This window comes from Pongo abelii, chromosome 15 (genome assembly GCF_028885655.2).
Source record: "Pongo abelii isolate AG06213 chromosome 15, NHGRI_mPonAbe1-v2.0_pri, whole genome shotgun sequence".
NCBI classification, from domain to species: domain Eukaryota; kingdom Metazoa; phylum Chordata; class Mammalia; order Primates; family Hominidae; genus Pongo; species Pongo abelii.
In genome coordinates, this window is record NC_072000.2 from 25,452,704 (window position 1) to 25,473,688 (window position 20,985).

At 38.5% G+C, this 20,985-nt stretch overlaps 1 gene segment (V, D, J or C); it reads left to right on the top strand.

Moving 5' to 3' along the window:
* Positions 1–3,514: 3,514 nt before the first annotated feature.
* On the top strand, positions 3,515–12,193 carry LOC134760062 (T cell receptor alpha variable 8-6-like). The segment is given in 3 exon segments: positions 3,515–3,751; positions 3,853–4,143; positions 12,144–12,193. Coding segments are annotated over 3 exon segments (387 nt in total).
* The last annotated feature ends 8,792 nt before the right edge of the window (positions 12,194–20,985 follow it).

Below are 20,985 nucleotides of genomic sequence, written 5' to 3' on the forward strand. Positions count from 1 at the left end.
GCCTTTGGGTATATACCCAGTAATGGGATTGCTGGGTTGAATGTTAGCTCTGTTTTAAGTTCTTTGAGAAATCTCAAAACTAATCTCCACAGTGGCTGGACTAATTTATATTTCCACCAACAGTATGTAAGTGTTCCCTTTTCTACACAGCCTAGCCAACATCTATTATTCTTTGAGTTTTTAACAAAAGCCATTCTGATTGGTGTGAGATGGTATCTCATTGTGGGTTTAATTTACATTTCTCTGATGTTAAGTGATGATATAAGCATTTTTTCATGTTCATTGGCTGTATGTATGTCTTCTTTTAAGAAGTCTCTGTTCATGTCCTTTGCCTACATTTTAATGGAGTTGCTTTTTGCTTGTTGATTTGTTGAAGTTACTTTTGTTTCTTTCTTTTTTGGAAAGACAGGGTCTCACTCTGTTGCCCAGACTGGAGTGCAGTAGCATGATCCTAGCTTACTCTATCCTTAAACTCCTGGGCTCAAGGGATCCTCCTGCTTTAGCCTACTGAGTAGCTGGGACTACAGGCACATGCCACTATGCCCAGGTGATTTTTTTCTTTTCCTTCCTTCCTTCCTTCCTTCTTTCTCTCTCTCTTTTTTTGAGTCAGATTCTTGCTATGTTGCCCGGGCTGGTCTTGAACTGCTGGCTTCAAGCAATCGTCCAGCTTCAGCACACAAAGTGTGGGGATTACAGTTATGAGCCACCGCACCCAGCCAGTTACTTATAGATTCTGGATATAAGACTTTTGTCAGATACATAGTTTGCAAATAATTTCACCCATTCTGTAGGTTGTTTGTTTACTATATTGATAGTTTATTTTCCTTTGCACAAACTCTATGTAGGTCACACTTTTCAAGTTTTGTTTTGGTTGCAATTGCTTTTCAGGACTTAACCATAAATTCTTTGCCAACACCGATGGCAAAAGGGTATTTTTCTGTTTTTTTTTCCCCTAAGATTTTTATAGTTTTGGGTATTACAATTAAGTCTTTAATCCATCTGGAATTGATTTTTGTGTATAGTGACGGGTTAGGGTCCAGCTTCATTCTTCTGCATGTGGCTAGCCAGTTATCCCCAGCACCATTTATTGACTAGAGAGTTTTTGCCGATTTCTTATTTTTGTTGACTTTGTCAAAGATCAGATGGTTGTAGGTGTGTTACTTTATTTCAGAAATTTGCTATTGTGTTCCATTGGTTTATGTGTCCATTTTTGTACCAGTACTATGCTGTTTTGGTTACTGTAGCCTTGTAGTGTAGTTTGAAGTTGGGTAGTGTGATGCCTCCGGCTTTGTGCTTGTTGCTTAGATTGCTTTCACTATTTAGGCTCTTTTGGTTCCATATGAATTTTAGAATAGTTTTTTTCCTAATTCTGTGAAAAATGGCATTAGTAGTTTGATAGGAATAGCGTTGAATCTGTAAATTGCTATGAGCATTATGGACATTTCAGTGATATTGATTCTCCTAATCCAGGGTATGCAATGTTTTTCCTTTTTTGTGTGCCATCTCTGATTTCTCAACAGTGTTTTGTAGTTGTCTTTGTAGAGATCTTTCACATCCTTGGTTAGCTGTATTCCTAGGTATCTATTCTTTTTGTGTCTATTGCAAATGTAATTTTGTTCTTTAGTTGGCTGTCAGCTTGAACATTATTGGTGTATAGAAATGCTGCTGATTTTTGCAAATTGGTATTGCATCCTGAAACTTCACTGAAATCTTTTATCAAGTCTAGGAGACGTTTGGCAGAACCTTGAGGGTTTTTCTAGGTATCAAATCAGACTGTCAGCAAAGACGGATAATTTGACTGCTTCTTTCCCTATTTGGGTACATTTTATTTTTTTCTCTTTCTTGAGAGCTCTGGCTAGGACTTCCAATACTATACTGAATAGGAATACTGAGAGAAGACATTATTTTCTTGTTCCAGTTGTCAAGGGGAATGGTTCCAGCTTTTTCCCATTGAGTATGATGGCTGTTTTTCATAGGCGGCTCTTATTATTTTGTGGTATATTCCTTCGATGCTTGGTTTGTTGAGGGTTTTTATCATAAAGCGATGTCGGACTTTATTGAAAGCTGACTCTGCATCTATTGACATGATCATATGGTTTTGCTTTTCATTATGTTTCTGTGGTGAATCACATTTATTGATTTGTCTATGTTGAACCAACCTTGCATCCCAGGAATGAAGCCTACTTGACCTTGAATTAACTTTTGGATGTACTGCTGGATTCAGTTTGCTAGTATTTTTGTTGAGGATTTTTACATTTAAGTTTGTCAGGGATATTGACTGATATTTTCTTTTTCATTGTGTCTCTGCTGAATTTTGGTATCAGAATGATGCTGACATCATTGAATGAGTTAGGAAGGAACCCTCCTCCTCAATGTTTTGGGAATAGCTTCAGTAGGATTGGTACCAGTTCTTCTTTGTACAACTGGCTGAATTCTGTTGTGAATCCATCCAGTCCAGGGGTTATTTTTGGTTGGCAGGTTTTAAAAAATTATTATTACTGACTCATTTCCAGAACTCATTATTGGTCTGTTCAGGTTTTCAGTTTCTTCTTGGTTGAATATGTAGAGGTTATTTCTTTCCAGGAATTTATTCGTTTTCTCCAGGTTTTCTAATTTTTATGAATAGTGGTGTTCCTAGTATTCTCTTAGGGTCTTTTGTATTTCTGTGGGATCAATTGTAACATCTCCTTTGTCATTTCTGATTGTGTTTATTTGGATCTTCTCTCTTATTTTCTTCATAAACCTACCTAGTGGTGTATCAATCTTGTTTATTTTTCCAGAAAAACAACTTTTGGTTTTACTGATCCTTTGTATGGATTTTCAAGGCTCAATTTTGTTCAGTTCTTTTCTGATTTTGTTTATTTATTTTCTTCTGCTAGCTTTGAGCTTCATTTGTTCTTCTTTTTCTAGTTCCTCTAATTGTGATGCTAGACTGTTCACTTGAGATCTTTCTAATTTCTTGATGTAGGTATTTAGCAGTATAAACTTCCCTATTAACAGCTTTAGCTGCAAACCAAAGATTCTGGAATTTTGTCTTTATGTTTTCATTAATTTCTGCTCTACTTTATTGTTTATCCAAAAGTCATTCAGGAGCAAGTTGTTTAATTTCGGTGTAATTGTGCGGTTTTGAGAGATCTTTTTGGTAATGACTTCTATTTTTATTACACTGTAGTCCAAGAGTATGCTTGGTATGATTTTGGTATTTTTGAATTTATTGAGAATTTTTTTATGGCTGCAATTTCTCATGTATTTTGAGATTAATACCATGTCCTATACAGAAGGTGACATCATCACAGATTCAGGAGGAAAGAAACACTTTCTGTTGAAGTTTTGATATCATGTCTGAAATGAGAAGGAAACAGCTTGCTCCCTTGGATCCGTGGTTCCGCCTGTGGCCTCCAGAGGGCGACGTTGCACTAAGGAGACATCTGTTTTCATCGCAGACCATCCTCATCCCCTGAGCCTCCTCCCTGCCCTGGCTGATGTAGCTCACTGATGTCTGTGTAGGTAGGGAGCTGTTGACGAGAGCAAAAGGTCAGAACACATCCAGACTCCTTAAGGGAAGGCCTCTTTCTGTTTCTGAAACTTTTCAAAGCCAGGGACTTATCCAGTCCAACCTCCTCACTGCTCCTACCTCCTGAGGCTCAGCGCCCTTGGCTTCTGTCCGCCCTGCTCAAGGTCCTGCAGCATTGCCACTGCTCAGCCATGCTCCTGCTGCTCGTCCCAGCGTTCCAGGTGATTTTTACCCTGGGTAAGTAACATTCCATTCTTTTTCCTTCCACAGAAGTGACTATGTTGTAATTGAATCTAAATTGAGACACATTTTTTACTCAAACAGCATTGATATTGCAGGAGGAACCAGAGCCCAGTCTGTGACCCAGCTTGACAGACAAGTCCCTGTCTTTGAAGAAGCCCCTGTGGAGCTGAGGTGCAACTACTCATCGTCTATTTCAGTGTATCTCTTCTGGTATGTGCAATACCCCAACCAAGGACTCCAGCTTCTCTTGAAGTATTTATCAGGACCCACCCTGGTTAAAGGCATCAATGGTTTCGAGGCTGAATTTAAGAAGAGTGAAACTTCCTTCCACTTGAGGAAACCCTCAGTCCATATAAGCGACGCGGCTGAGTACTTCTGTGCTGTGAGTGACACAGTGCCTGAGACTGCAGGGGAGCTGAACACAAACCTCCTGAGATGCTGAGACTTTCTGTGACTCAAGAACTCAACCTGTGGAGCTTTCACGAGGGTCTCTTTTTTCTGTGCCCCTTTTGAAGGCACATAGGGAGGGTAGGCTGAGCCCTTGGTAGGGTTTGTCTCCTGAGTAATTGCTCCAATGTCAGTGTCATGCCACATTCAGATATGCTTTGTCCCACATGGAGGTTTCCTGATGAATTTCTTCAGTGGGGACCTCCTCCACACTCTGAAGAAAGCACATCATAAGGTGTCAGAGCTCCGAAATAAAAGGCAACAACATTTTTATAAAAAATTATTTCTAGCATTCATTATGATTAGTATTACCTCAGGTGTTAACTTGTGAATAACTGATGTAATTGATTAGAATGTTAGCTAAAAGCTGTGCAGGATGGATTCTCAATGAGGGTAACCCATACAGCACAAATTCTCAATCAGTGTACTGTAGATTCTCAACCTAGATTTGAAGCTTAACTTCTAGCACATACATAATATCCCACTGTGTGGTATTGACATATTTAAAGTAAATTCGACATAATATCAAGATTTTTAATCTTGTGAGCATTATGCAAAACAGGAAATTAAACATAAATCTTACTACAATATTGAAAAACTAAGCCATCAAGTTGTGATCTTTTTTAAAACAGCTATTCCAGTGATTTCTGAGTTACAAACTTGAGGGATAAAAATGTAACCAATATAAAGATATCAAATACACTAGATTCAACTACTTTAAAAACTACTTTAAACTCTGAGGCATTTTATTTTAAGAGATTACACAGATTTATTATATAATATTACACAACAAAAAATTCCAGTTACATTATCAAAGCGTATATGAATTCTAATGGGCATATTCAAGACCAGGGTACCCTATTATTTACTCTGAAATAATTATATCAAAAAACCAACACATTTAAGATATTTTATGTACATGATTATTACTCCAAATTTTTATTTATGGTTGATCACATGGTAGAATTAAAAAAATCCCTCTCAAAGTATTATAAAATGTTCACACATACAGAAGTTAAGTCTTCCTTGATTCAACATTTTATAATTTTTGATGACAAAAATTATGAAATGAATCATCTCGCTTCTTTTTTATTATTTATTTTATTTTATTATTCTTATACTTTAAGTTTTAGGGTACATGTGCACAATGTGCAGGTTTGTTACATATGTATACATGTGCCATGCTGGTGTGCCGCACCCATTAACTCGTCATTTAGCATTAGGTATATCTCCTAATGCTATCCTTCCCCCCTCCCGTCACCCCACAACAGTCCCCAGAGTGTGATGTTCCCCTTCCTGTGTCCATGTGTTCTCATTGTTCAATTCCCACCTATGAGTGAGAACATGCGGTGTTTGGTTTTTTGTCCTTGCGATAGTTTACTGAGAATGATGATTTCCAATTTCATCCATGTCCCTACAAAGGACATGAACTCATCATTTTTTATGGCTGCATAGTATTCCATGGTGTATATGTGCCACATTTTCTTAATCCAGTCTATCATTGTTGGACATTTGGCTTGGTTCCAAGTCTTTGCTATTGTGAATAGTGCCGCAATAAACGTACATGTGCGTGTGTCTTTATAGCAGCATGATTTATAGTCCTTTGGGTATATACCCAGTAATGGGATGGCTGGGTCAAATGGTATTTCTAGTTCTAGATCCCTGAGGAATCGCCACACTGACTTCCACAATGGTTGAACTAGTTTACAGTCCCACCAACTGTGTAAAAGTGTTCCTATTTCTCCACATCCTCTCCAGCACCTGTTGTTTCCTGACTTTGTAATGATTGCCATTCTAACTGGTGTGAGATGGTATCTCATTGTGGTTTTGATTTGCATTTCTCTGATGGCCAGTGATGGTGAGCATTTTTCATGTGTTTTTTGGCTACATAAATGTCTTCTTTTGAGAAGTGTCTGTTCATTCCTTCACCCACTTTTTGATGGGGTTGTTTGTTTTTTTCTTGTAAATTTGTTTGAGTTCATTGTAGATTCTGGATATTAGCCCTTTGTCAGATGAGTAGGTTGCGAAAATTTTCTCCCATTTTGTAGGTTGCTTGTTCACTCTGACAGTAGTTTCTTTTGCTGTGCAGAAGCTCTTGAGTTTAATTAGATCCCATTTGTCAATTTTGGCTTTTGTTGCCATTGCTTTTGGTGTTTTAGACATGAAGTCCTTGCCCATGCCTATGTCTTGAATGGTAATGCCTAGGTTTTCTTCTAGGGTTTTTGTGGTTTTAGGTCTAACGTTTAAGTCTTTAATTCATCTTGAATTAATTTTTGTATAAGGTGTAAGGAAGGGATCCAGTTTCAGCTTTTTACATATGGCTAGCCAGTTTTCCCAACACCATTTATTAAATAGGGAATCCTTTCCCCATTTCTTGTTTTTCTCAGATTTGTCAAAGATCAGATAGTTGTAGATATGCGGCGTTATTTCTGAGGGCTCTGTTCTGTTCCATTGATCTATATCTCTGTTTTGGTACCAGTACCATGCTGTTTTGGTTACTGTAGCCTTGTAGTATAGTTTGAAGTCAGGTAGTGTGATGCCTCCAGCTTTGTTCTTTTGGCTTAGGATTGACTTGGCGATGCGGGCTCTTTTTTGCTTCCATATGAACTTTAAAGTGCTTTTTTCCAATTCTGTGAAGAAAGTCATTGGTAGCTTGATGGGGATGGCATTGAATCTATAAATTACCTTGGGCAGTATGGCCATTTTCACGGTATTGATTCTTCCTACCCATGAGCATGGAATGTTCTTCCATTTCTTTGTATCCTCTTTTATTTGATTGAGCAGTGGTTTGTAGTTCTCCTTGAAGAGGTCCTTCACATCCCTTGCAAGTTGGATTCCTAGGTATTTTATTCTCTTTGAAGCAATTGTGGATGGGAGTTCACTCATGATTTGGCTCTTCGTTTGTCTGTTATTGGTGTATAAGAATGCTTGTGATTTTTGTACATTGATTTTGTATCCTGAAACTTTGCTGAAGTTGCTTATCAGCTTAAGGAGATTTTGGGCTGAGACAATGGGGTTTTCTAGTTATACAATCATGTCATCTACAAACAGGAACAATTTGACTTCCTCTTTTCCTAATTGAATACCCTTTATTTCCTTCTCCTGCCTAATTGCCCTGGCCAGAACTTCTAACACTATGTTGAACAGGAGTGGTGAGAAAGGTCATCCCTGTCCTGTGCTAGTTTTCAAAGGGAATGTTTCCAGTTTTTGCCCATTCAGTATGATATTGGCTGTGGGTTTGTCATAGATAGCTCTTATTATTTTGAGATACGTCCCATCAATACCTAATTTATTGAGAGTTTTTAGCATGAAGCATTGTTGAATTTTGTCAAAGGCCTTTTCTGCATCTATTGAGATAATCATGTGGTTTTTGTCTTTGGTTCTGTTTATATGTTGGATTTTACATTTATTGATTTGCGTATACTGAACCAGCCTTGCATCCCAGGGATGAAGCCCACTTGATCATGGTGGATAAGCTTTTTGATGTGCTGCTGGATTCCGTTTGCCAGTAGTTTATTGAGGATTTTTGCATCCATGTTCATCAAGGATATTGGTCTAAAATTCTCTTTTTTGGTTGTGTCTCTGCCCGGCTTTGGTATCAGGATGATGCTGGCCTCATAAAATGAGTTAGGGAGGATTCCCTCTTTTTCTATTGATTGGAATAGTTTCAGAAGGAATGGTATCAGTTCCTCCTTGTACCTCTGGTAGAATTCAGCTGTGAATCCATCTGGTCCTGGACTCTTTTTGGTTGGTAAGCTACTGATTATTGCCACGATTTCAGAGCCTGTTATTGGTCTATTCAGAGATTCAACTTCTTCCTGGTTTAGTCTTGGGAGGGTGTATGTGTCGAGGAATTTATCCATTTCTTCTAGATTTTCTAGTTTATTTGTGTAGAGGTGTTTGTAGTATTCTCTGATGGTAGTTTGTATTTCTGTGGGATCGGTGGTGATATCCCCTTTATCATTTTTTATTGCGTCTATTTGATTCTTCTCTCTTTTCTTCTTTATTAGTCTTGCCAGCAGTCTATCAATTTTGTTGATCCTTTCAAAAAACCAGCTCCTGGATTCATTAATTTTTTGAAGGGTTTTATGTGTCTCTACTTCCTTCAATTCTGCTCTGATTTTAGTTATTTCTTGCCTTCTGCTAGCTTTTGAATGTGTTTGCTCTTGCTTTTCTAGTTCTTTTAATTGTGATGTTAGGGTGTCAATTTTGGATCTTTCCTGCTTTCTCTTGTGGGCATTTAGTGCTATAAGTTTCCCTCTACACACTGCTTTGAATGCATCCCAGAGATTCTGGTATGTTGTGTCTTTGTTCTCGTTGGTTTCAAAGAACATCTTTATTTCTGCCTTCATTTCGTGATGTACCCAGTAGTCATTCAGGAGCAGGTTGTTCAGTTTCCATGTAGTTGAGCGGTTTTGAGTGAGTTTCTTAATCCTGAGTTCTAGTTTGATTGTGCTGTGGTCTGAGAGACAGTTTGTTTTAATTTCTGTTCTTCTACATTTGCTGAGGAGAGCTTTACTTCCAAGTATGTGGTCAATTTTGGAATAGGTGTGGTGTGGTGCTGAAAAAAAATATATATTCTGTTGATTTGGGGTGGAGAGTTCTGTAGATGTCTATTAGGTCCACTTGGTGCAGAGCTGAGTTCAATTCCTGGGTATCCTTGTTAACTTTTTGTCTTGCTGATGTGTCTCATGTTGACAGTGGGGTGTTAAAGTCTCCCATTATTATTGTGTGGGAGTCTAAGTCTCTTTGTAGGTCACTCAGGACTTGCTTTATGAATCTGGGTGCTCCTGTATTGGGTGCATATATATTTAGGATAGTTAGCTCTTCTTGTTGAATTGATCCCTTTACCATTATGTAATGGCCTTCTTTGTCTCTTTTGATGTTTGTTAGTTTAAAGTCCATTTTATCAGAGACTAGGATTGCAACCCCTGCCTTTTTTGCTTTCCATTTGCTTGGTAGATCTTCCTCCATCCTTTTATTTTGAGCCTATGTGTGTCTCTGCATGTGAGATGGGTTTCCTGAATACAGCACACTGATGGGTCTTGACTCTTTATCGAATTTGCAAGTCTGTGTCTTTTAATTGGAGCATTTAGTCCATTTACATTTAAAGTTAATATTGTTATGTGTGAATCTGATCCTGTCATTATGATGTTAGCTGGTTATTTTGCTCGTTAGTTGATGCAGTTTCTTCCTAGTCTCCATGGTCTTTACATTTTGGCATGTTTTTGCAGTGGCTGGTACTGGTTGTTCCTTTCTATGTTTAGTGCTTCCTTCAGGAGCTCTTTTAGGGCAGGCCTGGTGGTGACAAAATCTCTCAGCATTTGCTTGTCTGTAAAGGATTTTATTTCTCCTTCACTTATGAAGCTTAGTTTGGCTGGATATGAAATTCTGGGTTGAAAATCCTTTTCTTTAAGAATGTTGAATATTGGCCCCGCTCTCTTCTGGCTTGTAGAGTTTCTGCCATGAGATCCGCTGTTAGTCTGATGGGCTTCCCTGTGTGGGTAACCCGACCTTTCTGTCTGGCTGCCCTTAACATTTTTTCCTTCATTTCAACTTTGGTGAATCTGACAATTGTGTGTCTTGGAGTTGCTCTACTCGAGGAGTATCTTTGTGGTATTCTCCGTATTTCCTGAATCTGAATGTTGGCCTGCCTTGCTAGATTGGGGAAGTTCTCCTGGATAATATCCTGCAGAGTGTTTTCCAACTTGGTTCCATTCTCCCCGTCACTTTCAGGTACAGCAATCAGATGTAGATTTGGTCTTTTCACATAGTCGCATATTTCTTGGAGGCTTTGTTCGTTTCTTTTTATTCTTTTTTCCCTATATTCTTTTTTCTCTAAACTTCCCTTCTCGCTTCATTTCATTCATTTCATCTTCCATCGCTGATACCCTTTCTTCCAGTTGATCGCATCAGCTCCTGAGGCTTCTGTATTCTTCACGTAGTTCTCGAGCCTTGGCTTTCAGCTCCATCAGCTCCTTTAAGCACTTCTCTGCATTGGTTATTCTAGTTATACATTTGTCTAAATTTTTTTCAAAGTTTTCAACTTCTTTGCCTTTGGTTTGAATTTCCCCCTTTAGCTTGGAGTAGTTTGATCGTCTGAAGACTTCTTCTCTCAACTCGTCAAAGTCATTCTCCGTCCAGCTTTGTTCTGTTGCTGGTGAGGAACTGTGTTCCTTTGGAGGAGGAGAGGTGCTCTGCTTTTTAGAGTTTTCAGTTTTTCTGCTCTGTTTTTTCCCCATCTTTGTGGTTTTATCTACTTTTGGTCTTTGATGATGGTGATGTACAGATGGGTTTTTGGTGTGGATGTCCTTTCTGTTTGTTAGTTTTCCTTCTAACAGACAGGACCCTCAGCTGCAGGTCTGTTGGAGTTTGCTAGATGTCCACTCCAGACCCTGTTTGCCTGGGTATCAGCCGCGGTGGCTGCAGAACAGTGGATTTTCGTGAACCATGAATGCTGCTGTCTGATCGTTCCTCTGGAAGTTTTGTCTCAGAGAAGTACCCGGCCGTGTGAGGTGTCAGTCTGCCCCTACTGGGGGGTGCCTCCCAGTTAGGCTGCTTGGGGGTCAGTGGTCAGGGACCCCCTTGAGGAGGCAATCTGCCCGTTCTCAGATCTCCAGCTGCATGCTGGGAGAACCACTGCTCTCTTCAAAGCTGTGAGACAGGGACATTTAGGTCTGCAGAGGTTACTGCTGTCTTTTTGTTTGTCTGTGCCCTGCCCCCAGAGGTGGAGCCTACAGAGGCAGGCAGGCCTCCTTGAGCTGTGGTGGGCTCCACCCAGTTCGAGCTTCCCGGGCTGCTTTGTTTACCTAAGCAAGCCTGGGCAATGGTGTGCACCCCTCCCCCAGCCTCGGTGCTGCCTTGCAGTTTGATCTCAGACTGCTGTGCTAGCAATCAGCAAGACTCCATGGGCGTAGGACCCTCTGAGCCAGGTGCAGTATATAATCTCTTGCTGCGCCGTTTTTTAAGCCCATCAGAAAAGCTCAGTATTAGGGTGGGAGCGACCCGATTTTCCAGGTGCCGTCCGTCACCCCTTTCTTTGACTAGGAAAGGGAACTCCAGACCCCTCCAGCTTCCCGAGTGAGGCAGTGCCTCACCCTGCTTTGGCTCGCGCACAGTGCGCTGCACCCACTGTGCTGCGCCCACTGTCTAGCACTCCCTAGTGAGATGAACCTGGTACCTCAGATGGAAATGTAGAAATCACCCATCTTCTGCGTCGCTCAGGCTGGGAGCTGTAGACCAGAGCTGTTCCTATTCGGCCATCTTGGCTGCCACCTTCCTCGCGTCTTAAAAATATTTACAATTGCCTAAATCTCCTCTTTTAAAATGAGATGAAGTCGTATTCTTCCCTTTTTATAAAACATGCTTTTAAAGTGTTTAAAAATATTCCTATGAATTGAGCTAAAAGAGGATAGAGCGTTTATAATAAAAAATATTTAGACTTGGCTTCTTCTCTTGCACCAAAGACTCAGGTTCTTGCTTATGGTTTCTTTTGCTGCTGACATTCTTTAGTTACTTCTTAGTGTGCCACATCTTCCAGTTTTACTTTCGTCCTCGTTTCATTTTTGTTTGTAGTTTTTCTTACAGATTTGTCCTTTCATTGTGCCTTTTATGGCCCATTATTTTGATTATGTTCTAATTTTACAGGCCAAGAACACTTAACATGATGTCTATTTTAACAAATTTTTTAAGTGTATAACTCATTTAACTATTGGCCCAATGTTGTATAGCAGATCTCTAGTAATTCTTCATCTTATCTAATAGATACTTTGTACCCCTTCATCAACATCTCCCCACTTCTTCTTCCCCCAGCCCCAAGAATGGTAACCACAATTCTACTCTCTACTTCTATTAGTTTGACTGTTTTAGATATCTCATGTAAGTGGAATCATGCAGGCCTTCTATGACTGGCTTATTTCACTTAGCATAATGTCCTTAGGGTTCATCCATGTTTCTGCATATGGCAGAATCTCCTTTTTTAAAGGTTGAAGAATATTCCATTTTATGCATATATCACATTTTCTTTATTCATTCATCCATCTGTAGATATTTAGATTGTTCCCATATGTTGGCTAACATGAATAGTGCTGCAGTGACCGTGGGAGAGAAAATGTTTCTTCAAAATCCTGAATTTAATTTTTTGGATAAATAACCAGTAGTGGGATTGCTGAATCGTATGGTACATTTTTAATTCTAGGGGGAAACTCCTTACTGTTTTTCATAATTGCTGCACCATTTTGCAGCCAGGGTTCCAACTTCTCCACATTCTTATCAACATTGTTGTTGTTGTTGTTTTATAATAGCCAACCTAAAAAGTGAGAGGTAATAACTCATTGCGATATATAATTTCTCTGGTGATTAATGATGTTGAGCAGATTTTCATATAACTTTGACCATTTGTATGTCTTCTCTGGAGAAATATCTACTCAAATCCTTTGCCAATGTTTTAATCAAGTTATGAAAACATTGATAGTTATAGGAGTTCTCTATATATTTTGAAGATTAGCCCCTTATCAGACATATGGTTTGCAAATATTTCTTTCATTCTATATGTTGGCTTTTTTTCCTATTGATTATTTTCTTTGATGGGCAGAATCTTTTAAATTTTATAAAGTCCTGCTTACCTACTTTTGGTTTTGTTGCCAGTGCCTGTGATGTCACATACAACAATTGGCTATTGCTTAGACCACAGTCATGGAGAGTTTCCCATATATTTTTCCAATAGTTTTACAGTTTCAGGTTTTACGTTTTTAATTAATATTGAGTTGATTTTTGTGTGTTATTTTAGCTAGAAGTCCAGTTTCATTCTTTTGCAAGTGGATATCCAGTTTCCACAGCACGATTTGTTGAAGAACTACTCTTTCCCCATTATGTATTCTTGATGCCCTCATCAAACATCAGCTGAGTGCATATGTGTGGGTCTATTTTTCAACTCTCTATTCTGTTCCATTGGTTCGTATGTTTGTCTTTATTATAGTACTATGATGTTTTAATTACTGTAGCTTTGTAATATATTCTGAAACCAAGAAGTGGGGTGCTTTTAGCTTTGTTTTTCTTTCTCAGGATTGTTTGAGCTATTCTGGGCCTTTTGTGGTTCCACAGAAATTTTAGAATTAAAATTTTAGTTTTTTCTATTTCCATAAAAATTTCATTAGGATTTTGATAGGGATAGCATTGTAGATTGCTTTGGGTAGTATAAACATCTTAACAATATTAAATCTTCCAATTCATGAACATAGACTATCTTTCATTTATTTGTGCCTTCTTTAATTTTTATTATGAATTTTTTTTTCTGTGTACAAGCCTTTAGCCTAATTAGTTGTTTACTTCCAAACTTTTTAATCTTTTGTAGCTATAACAAATGGGATTGTTTTCCAGATTTTTTTTCAGATAGTTTATTGTTAATGTGTAGAAATGGCACTGATGGGCCTGGTGCAGTGGCTTATGCCTGTAATCCTAGCACTTTGGGAGGCTGAGGCAGGTGAATCACGAGGTCAGGAGTTTGAGACCAGCCTGGCCAACATGGTGAAAACCTGTCTCTACTAAAATGCAAAAAATTAGCTGGGCATGGTTGCAAGAACCTATAATCCCAGCTACTCGGGAGGCTGAGGCAGGAGAATAGCTTGAACTCGGGAAGCGGAGGTTGCAGTGAGCCGAGATTATGCCACTGCACCCCAGCCCAGGCGACAGTGTGAGACTCTGTCTCAAAAAAAAAAAAAAAAAAAAGAAATGGCACTGATTTTTGTGTGTTGATTTTTATACCCTACAAATTTACTGGATTCATTTATTATTTCTAATAGCCTTTTTTGGCAGAGTCTTCAGGGTTTTTAATGAATTTATGTCATCCACGAACAGAAATAATTTTACTTCTTTTCTGATTTGAGTACTTTTAATTTCTTTTTCCTGTCTATTTACTCTGGCTAGGATTTCTAGTATTATCCTGAATAGAAGTGGTGAGGGTGGATACCCTTATCTTGTTCTGATCTTAGAGGAAAAGCTTTTTTGCTTTTCACCATTGAGTGTGATGTTAGCTGTGGGCTTTTTATATATGGCCTTTATTATGTTGGGGTAATTTCCCAATTTGTTGAATATTTTTATCATGAAATGTGAAGCAGGCTCACTGTGCACTGGTTACCAACTTGTCTGGGTCCAGTGAGACAGAACACGCATGCATACAACAAGGTACATGAAACAGGTTTATTAATTAAAGATAAGCAAGGGACAACAGAAGCTTAGGTTTCATTGCAAACAGGTCCCCCAAGGCTCAGGAAAGCTGCCTAGGGTGGATAGGGTGTCATCTGCATATGGCCCAGTTGTACCACACCTGAGGGACCCCAGAAATTAGCATGCCCTAGGTTTTAGACCCCTAGGTGACGTGACACCCTGGGCTGAAAAGGACTGAAGGACACTGTTTCTAGGGGGTATCTGAAATACAGCCAGCCCGTTCCAGCCATTTCATTCCTGTCTGAAGATGTTACATTCCCAGTACATTCTACAGTTATTCTTTTTTGTTTTTGTTTTTTGAGATGGAGTCTCGCTCTGTCGTCCAGGCTGGAGTGCAGTGGCGCGACCTCGGCTCACTGCAAGCTCCGCCTCCCGGGTTCACGCCATTCTCCTGCCTCAGCCTCTCTGTGTAGCTGGGATTACAGGCGCCGGCCACCACACCTGGCTAATTTTTTTTGTATTTTTTAGTGGAGACGGGATTTCACCATGTTAGCCAGGATGGTCTCGATCTCCTCACCTCGTGATCCGCCCGCCTTGGCCTCCCAAAGTGCTGGAATTACAGGTGTGAGCCACCACACCTGGCCCATTCTATAGTTATTCTTGAGAACCACATACAAGAAAGTGGAGAGAACTGGGTTGGTCCGGCATGAAAGGATGTTGAATGTTGTCAGATTCTTTTTCTGCATCTATTGAGATGATCATGTAATTTTTATCCCTCATTTTGTTATGTAGTGTGTCACATTAATTCATTTTTGTATGTTAAAACCTCCTTGCATCCCAGGGATAACTTCCAGTTGGTTATTGTATGTGATCCTATTAGTGAGCTATTGAATTTGGTTTGCTAGTATTTCATTGAGGATTTTTTGCATCTATGTTCAACGGGAATATTGGTCTATATACCTTCTTGTAGTGTCTTTGTCTGGCTTTGGTATCAGGGTAATAATGGCTTCATAAAATAAGTTTAGAGGTATTCCCCTTTCAATTTTTTGGAAGAATTTAAGAAGGATTAGAGTTAATTCTTCTTTAAATGGTTGGTAGAACTCACTAGTGAAGCTGTCAGGTTCTTTGCTTTTCTTTGTTAGGAGGTTTTGGATTACTGAATCGATTTCCTTACCAGTTATAAATCTGTTTAGATTTTTCTATTTCTTCATGATTCAGTCTTGGTAGGTTATACGTTTGTATAAATTTATGCATTTCTTCTAGGTTATCCAATTTGTTGGTGTATAATTTGAATAGTCTCTTAAGATTCTTCTTATTTCTGTGGCATCCATTGTAATGTCTTCTCTTACATTTTTAGTTTATTTGAGTCTTCTCTCTTCTTTTTCAGTCTAACTAAAAGATTGTCAATTTAGCTTATGTTTTCAAAACTTAGTTTTATTTTTATGTTATTTTCTGCTCTATGTTTTATTTATTTCTGCTCTAATATTTATTATTTCCTTCTTTCTACTAAATTTGGACATCACTTGTTCTTTTTTTCTAGTTCTTTGAGATGTAAACTTATGTTTTTTGTTTGAGATCTTCTTTTTGAATTTAGGCATTTATTGCTATAAACTTCCCTATTAGTACTGCTTTTGCTCACTCCATAAATTTTGATATGTTGTGTTTTTGTGTTTGTATCTCAAAACATTTTCTAATGTGCCTTTTGATTTCTTTAACCAATTTGTTACTCAAGAATATGATGTTTAATTTCCATATATTTTTGAATTTTCTAGTTTTGCATCTGCTATTTCTTTCTAGTGTTATTCCATTCTCATTAGAAAAAAATACATGGTATGATTTCACTTTCTTAAGTTTGTTGAGACTTGTTTTGTTGCTGGGCATGGTGGTTCCCACCTGTAATCTCAGCACTTTAGGAGGCTGAGGTGGTAATGCTTGAGGCCAAGAGTTTGAGACCAGTGTGGGTAACAGTGGGACTCCTTCTCCACAAAAAATAAAAATATTGACCTGGTGGGGTGGTGTGCAGATACCTGTTGTCTCAGCTACTCAGGAGGCTGAGATGGGATGATCGCTTGAGTCCAGGAGTTTGAGGCTGCAGTGAGTCATGATGGTGTCATTGCACTCCAGCCTGGACAACACAGCGACATCCTGTCTCAAAAAATGAAACAACGAAAACTGCCCTCTTTGTTTTCGGTGATCCTATGCATCAGGAATACATTGGATCCTATCAATGCTCCTTGACAGGCGTGATGGAAGCCAGTCTCTCAGGCAGCCTGTGGCAAAGCTAGAATGTTGGATGTAATGTCCAAGTCTTTCCCTCCCCAGAGAGAGGCTGAAACTGGGGCTTTCATCTCATTTATGGGGCACAGTGCTGGGGGTAGGAAGATGTCACAAACCCTCCTGTCATCTTTGATGTGGCTGGTTGCTAGACTCTGAACTAGTTACTGGATTTTTCACAAGTGAATTGGTTTATTTATTGCTATTGAATTGGTGTGTCCATCGGGGAAAAGAGGGCCCAGGGATTCCTGTTCTGCCATCTTTCTGATGTCACACATTTCAGGGACAGAATTCTTACTGTTCTCTTCATGGGCTTCTTTATTTGCCCTTCACCAGAACTGACCTCCTCTTGGGCATCTAGTTGAATGTGGTGTTCACTGTGGTTCTGCCTGAGTGCCAGCAGGCCGCCCTGCAATGAGAGCTCAATCATATGCTTTAAACTTTCCTTGACATTTCTTTTAGTTGTGCCTCTTAAGCAGTAGAAGGCTGGATATGAAAACCATTCAGATCATTTCTATATCTTAATAGAAAAATTTAGCCTTTTAAACTTATATATGCATGCATTTATTGCTACAACTAGTATTTTCAACTTATCTTACTTGGCATAGTAACATTTGACATTGTAGAACACTTCCTTCCTGGAATGCTTTCTTTATTGGTTTTTAGAAATCCCACTCTTTCTTCATTCTCCCTCAATATTATCAGTTGTTCCTTCTCAGTCTTTTTTGCTGTTTTTTTCTCCTCATTTATCTAATCTTTAAACATTGGCATGCCTCAGAAATTTATCCTTGGAAATCTTTTTCCTCTATAAATACTTTATTCACAGCTGGTTTTATTCAGTCTCCTGGCTTTAAATCCCATTTAAATACCCAAATTTATAACTGAATCCCAGATAACTCATCTTGATTCTGGATTCGAGTATCAAATAATCTATTTGACATCTTCTTTTTGACATCCTCCACTTAATATATCTGAAAATAGTCTACTGAATTTGACCTCTATACTCACTAAGCCTTCCTTACATCCCACTCGCTTCTTGTGAACGTTTCTTCATTTTGGTAAAACACAACTCCATTTACCAAATCTTCTAATCCCCTTAGCCAAAAACTTTGAAATCATCATTGTCTTATCACTTTTCTCACATCCCCGCTTGATCCATTAGGAATTCCTATCAGCCATTTCTTCAAAATATCCCCATAATCAACCAGTTCTCATAACCTTTACTGCTACCACTCTGATTCAAGCCACAGTAATCTCTTGCCTAGTTGATTGAAAGAAACCTAACTGAACTTCTTTCTTTTGCCATTGTTCCTCTTCTGTCTGTTCTCCATGCAGCAGGAGAAGCAATCTCTTTAAAACATAATTCAGATAATTTCATTTCTGTGCTCACAACTATGTAATGTCTTACCATCTCACTCAAAGGAAAACCAAATTCTTTTCTATAATATACAAGTCCACCTAGCTCCCTGCCATATCTTTGGCATTTGACATCAGCTACCACCTTCCTACTTACTCCCGCTTTCCAGCCTCACTGCACTTATTGTTGCTCTAACATACCAATTATTTTCCTGCCTCAAGGTCTTTGCAGCTGCTCATTTCTCTGCCTTGTGTACTAGTACTCCAGGTAACCACATGGTTTATTTCTACACTTTATTCTGCCAAATAGCCATGCACAAAATATTTACTGCAGATTATTTTTGTAATAGTGAAAATTAAAACACAAGATGTTTCTCAAAGAATGGCTACAGAAACTGTAATAAATCTATACTATGGAATATTAGGAAGCAAACATGTTAACATCAATAGGTTATCAGGACATATAATTGGGTACCAAACACATTGCAAACTGCTGTGTGCTTGAAAGTTATAGTCAGATAAAATTTTAAACTGTATATATATTGAGTATGTATTCATCCACTTGTTCTGCAATATTTTTAAATTAATAATAAAAAATAGGCTCCAATTTCTTTCTACAACTTTGTAGAAATAGGCTCCAGTTTCTTTCTACATCTTTGTCCATTTGCTCTTCTTTTATTTTCATTTAGTAAGGGCCTCTTTTCAACTGGCAAGCTTATTTAGCTTCTTGATTGCATTCTGTTTTATCTTTTCTAGGAACAGACAACAATGATCATATTCTCCTTAAATCTTTGTCTAACCATCCTTTGTTGTAAGAAATGGCTCCTTATTTCTGGGTTCGTTTTGTACTTTTTGAGGTGTTACTTGATATACATGAAAAAACACACATGTGCACGTTTGTCTTTCCCACTAAACTGCAATGTCTTGTGGGTAGAGAAAATGTCCTACTAATTTTTTAATTTCTTAAGACCTAGCACAAGATCTAGCTTATAGTAGACCTCAATAAATTACTAAGGACTTACTTTGAAATAAATTGGAGAAATCACATTAAACCTTGAAGAGGCAATTTGATAAAGTATTTTAATATGGTAATCTCTTGTACATGGAATTTGGAGGAAGAAACCAGTTTCCTTTTTTTAAAAAAAAAATCACCATAAGCCTGACAGTTTTTTTGCTCTTGACAGTCTGGGTGGTTCCTCAGGAAAGAATTGGGATGAAGGCTCTGGGACTCCACAGATGAGTTAGTTGGCCTGATGGTTTCAGACCACTAGGAGGCTCTCTAGGCTTTACTCTAAATGAGGAAGTTTTCCCTCAAGTTCTGAGATAGCTGACTCAGCGAAAAACTGAGAGCATCAGTTAGCAAAGCATCTGAACTAGTCATATATGAAACGGACAAGGGGAGTCTCCATTTATTCATCTGCAAAGATGTTCTGTGGCTGTGATGGGTGTCACAGAGACGGTCTCCCAAGAAGATTGATCTTAGAAATCAGCAAGGGAAATGATAAAGGTGGAAGCCTTACAGTTTTAATGTTTATGACTAAAACTTCTAAAATAATGAGTCTCTATTCTCACTTTGAAATTATTTCAGTAATTTCCACCTTCTTTTATACCTCCTCTGAAACTAGAAAAACAAGAAAAAGGAAATGAGAAGAAATGGGAAAAAATAATGAAAATATTCAGAGAGAGGATAAAAGAGAGTAAAAGAAATAAGAGGTGGGGGGAAAAAGATGACACATTTAATTGAATTTCAAAATGTGGTCTATGCCTCATATAGTTTCTGTGTTGCAAGGTTAAAGAATTCTAGAGATCTGATGCACGACAATGTGAAGATACTTACCACTACTGAATTGTACATTTTAAGATAGTCAAGATGGTAAATTTAATGTTATGTGTTTTTTTACCACAATAAAAAATGTGACCTCTACCTCTTGTTCAGAGAGCAGAATTGACCAGGTGGGGCTGCAAAGTGAGTGGAGAAAGTGTTGGATAGAAGAAGAGAGATGGAAATAAGTTGGGGTGGCCATCATATACACGTGCTATTTCTCTATCAACCAAAGTCTCATTGGAGACATTTTATGTGTTCATGATGACTATATGTCCTATGTTAACAGAGTTCTCTTAATTTAGTTGTATTGTATTTACTCCTTTAAGGGTGATTAAATAAATGATGCATTCGATGAGATATTCTTTCTTTGTGAGAGCTGTCTTATAAATGAAATCACAATCACTTTTCAAATCACATGTCCTGATTTTTTTGGCTAAGGAAATTGGGCCACTGACCCTGATAATTTTTTCAGGCTATACTTGATCCAGATGAGGCTCCCATTTGTCTCTGAGATATCTTTTCCCTTTCTTCACTCCCCTCCTGACTTGTCCGATTACTGGGTACTTTAAGTGGAGGCAATCCTGAGAGCATAAAAAACCTAGACATTTCTGTGTCTCTAGTCAGCAGTGCAGCATTCAGCAGGGTACTGACATCAGCAATTATGCCGGTACACTGCGGGAAAACTAGAGGAAAATCTCTTTGCTCCCTGATCTCATTGTATTCCACCTCATTTAAGTAACAGCATATCTCTTACTTTTTTCTGAGCTATTTGGAGGCCAGAAGAGAGACTTTCTCAAGAGAATTAGTTTTCTTTTTAGAAAAAAAGATATCTGCAGGAGATGCTAACTCCATGACCCATAGTTTTCTGCTCTTAATCCCAGAGCTTCCGTCTACTTGACCCCAGATTTATATCTGACCCCAAAATGGGACACCTCACTTGAGCTCTCTCAACATAGCTTGACTGAGAGCCGGAGAAAACCTTTGGTTAAGGACCAGGGATTGGGGACACTTTCAATCTACCATTTTTCTACAATTTCCCTCTTTCTGAGCCAAATGATTGTTCCTTTTTTTACGGCCTTCTTTTCTTTTCTTTTTTCTTTTTTTTTAAAGCGTGTAGAACTAAAATCCCAAAGGGCCATTTCATGTGTGGGGAAGGTCAGAA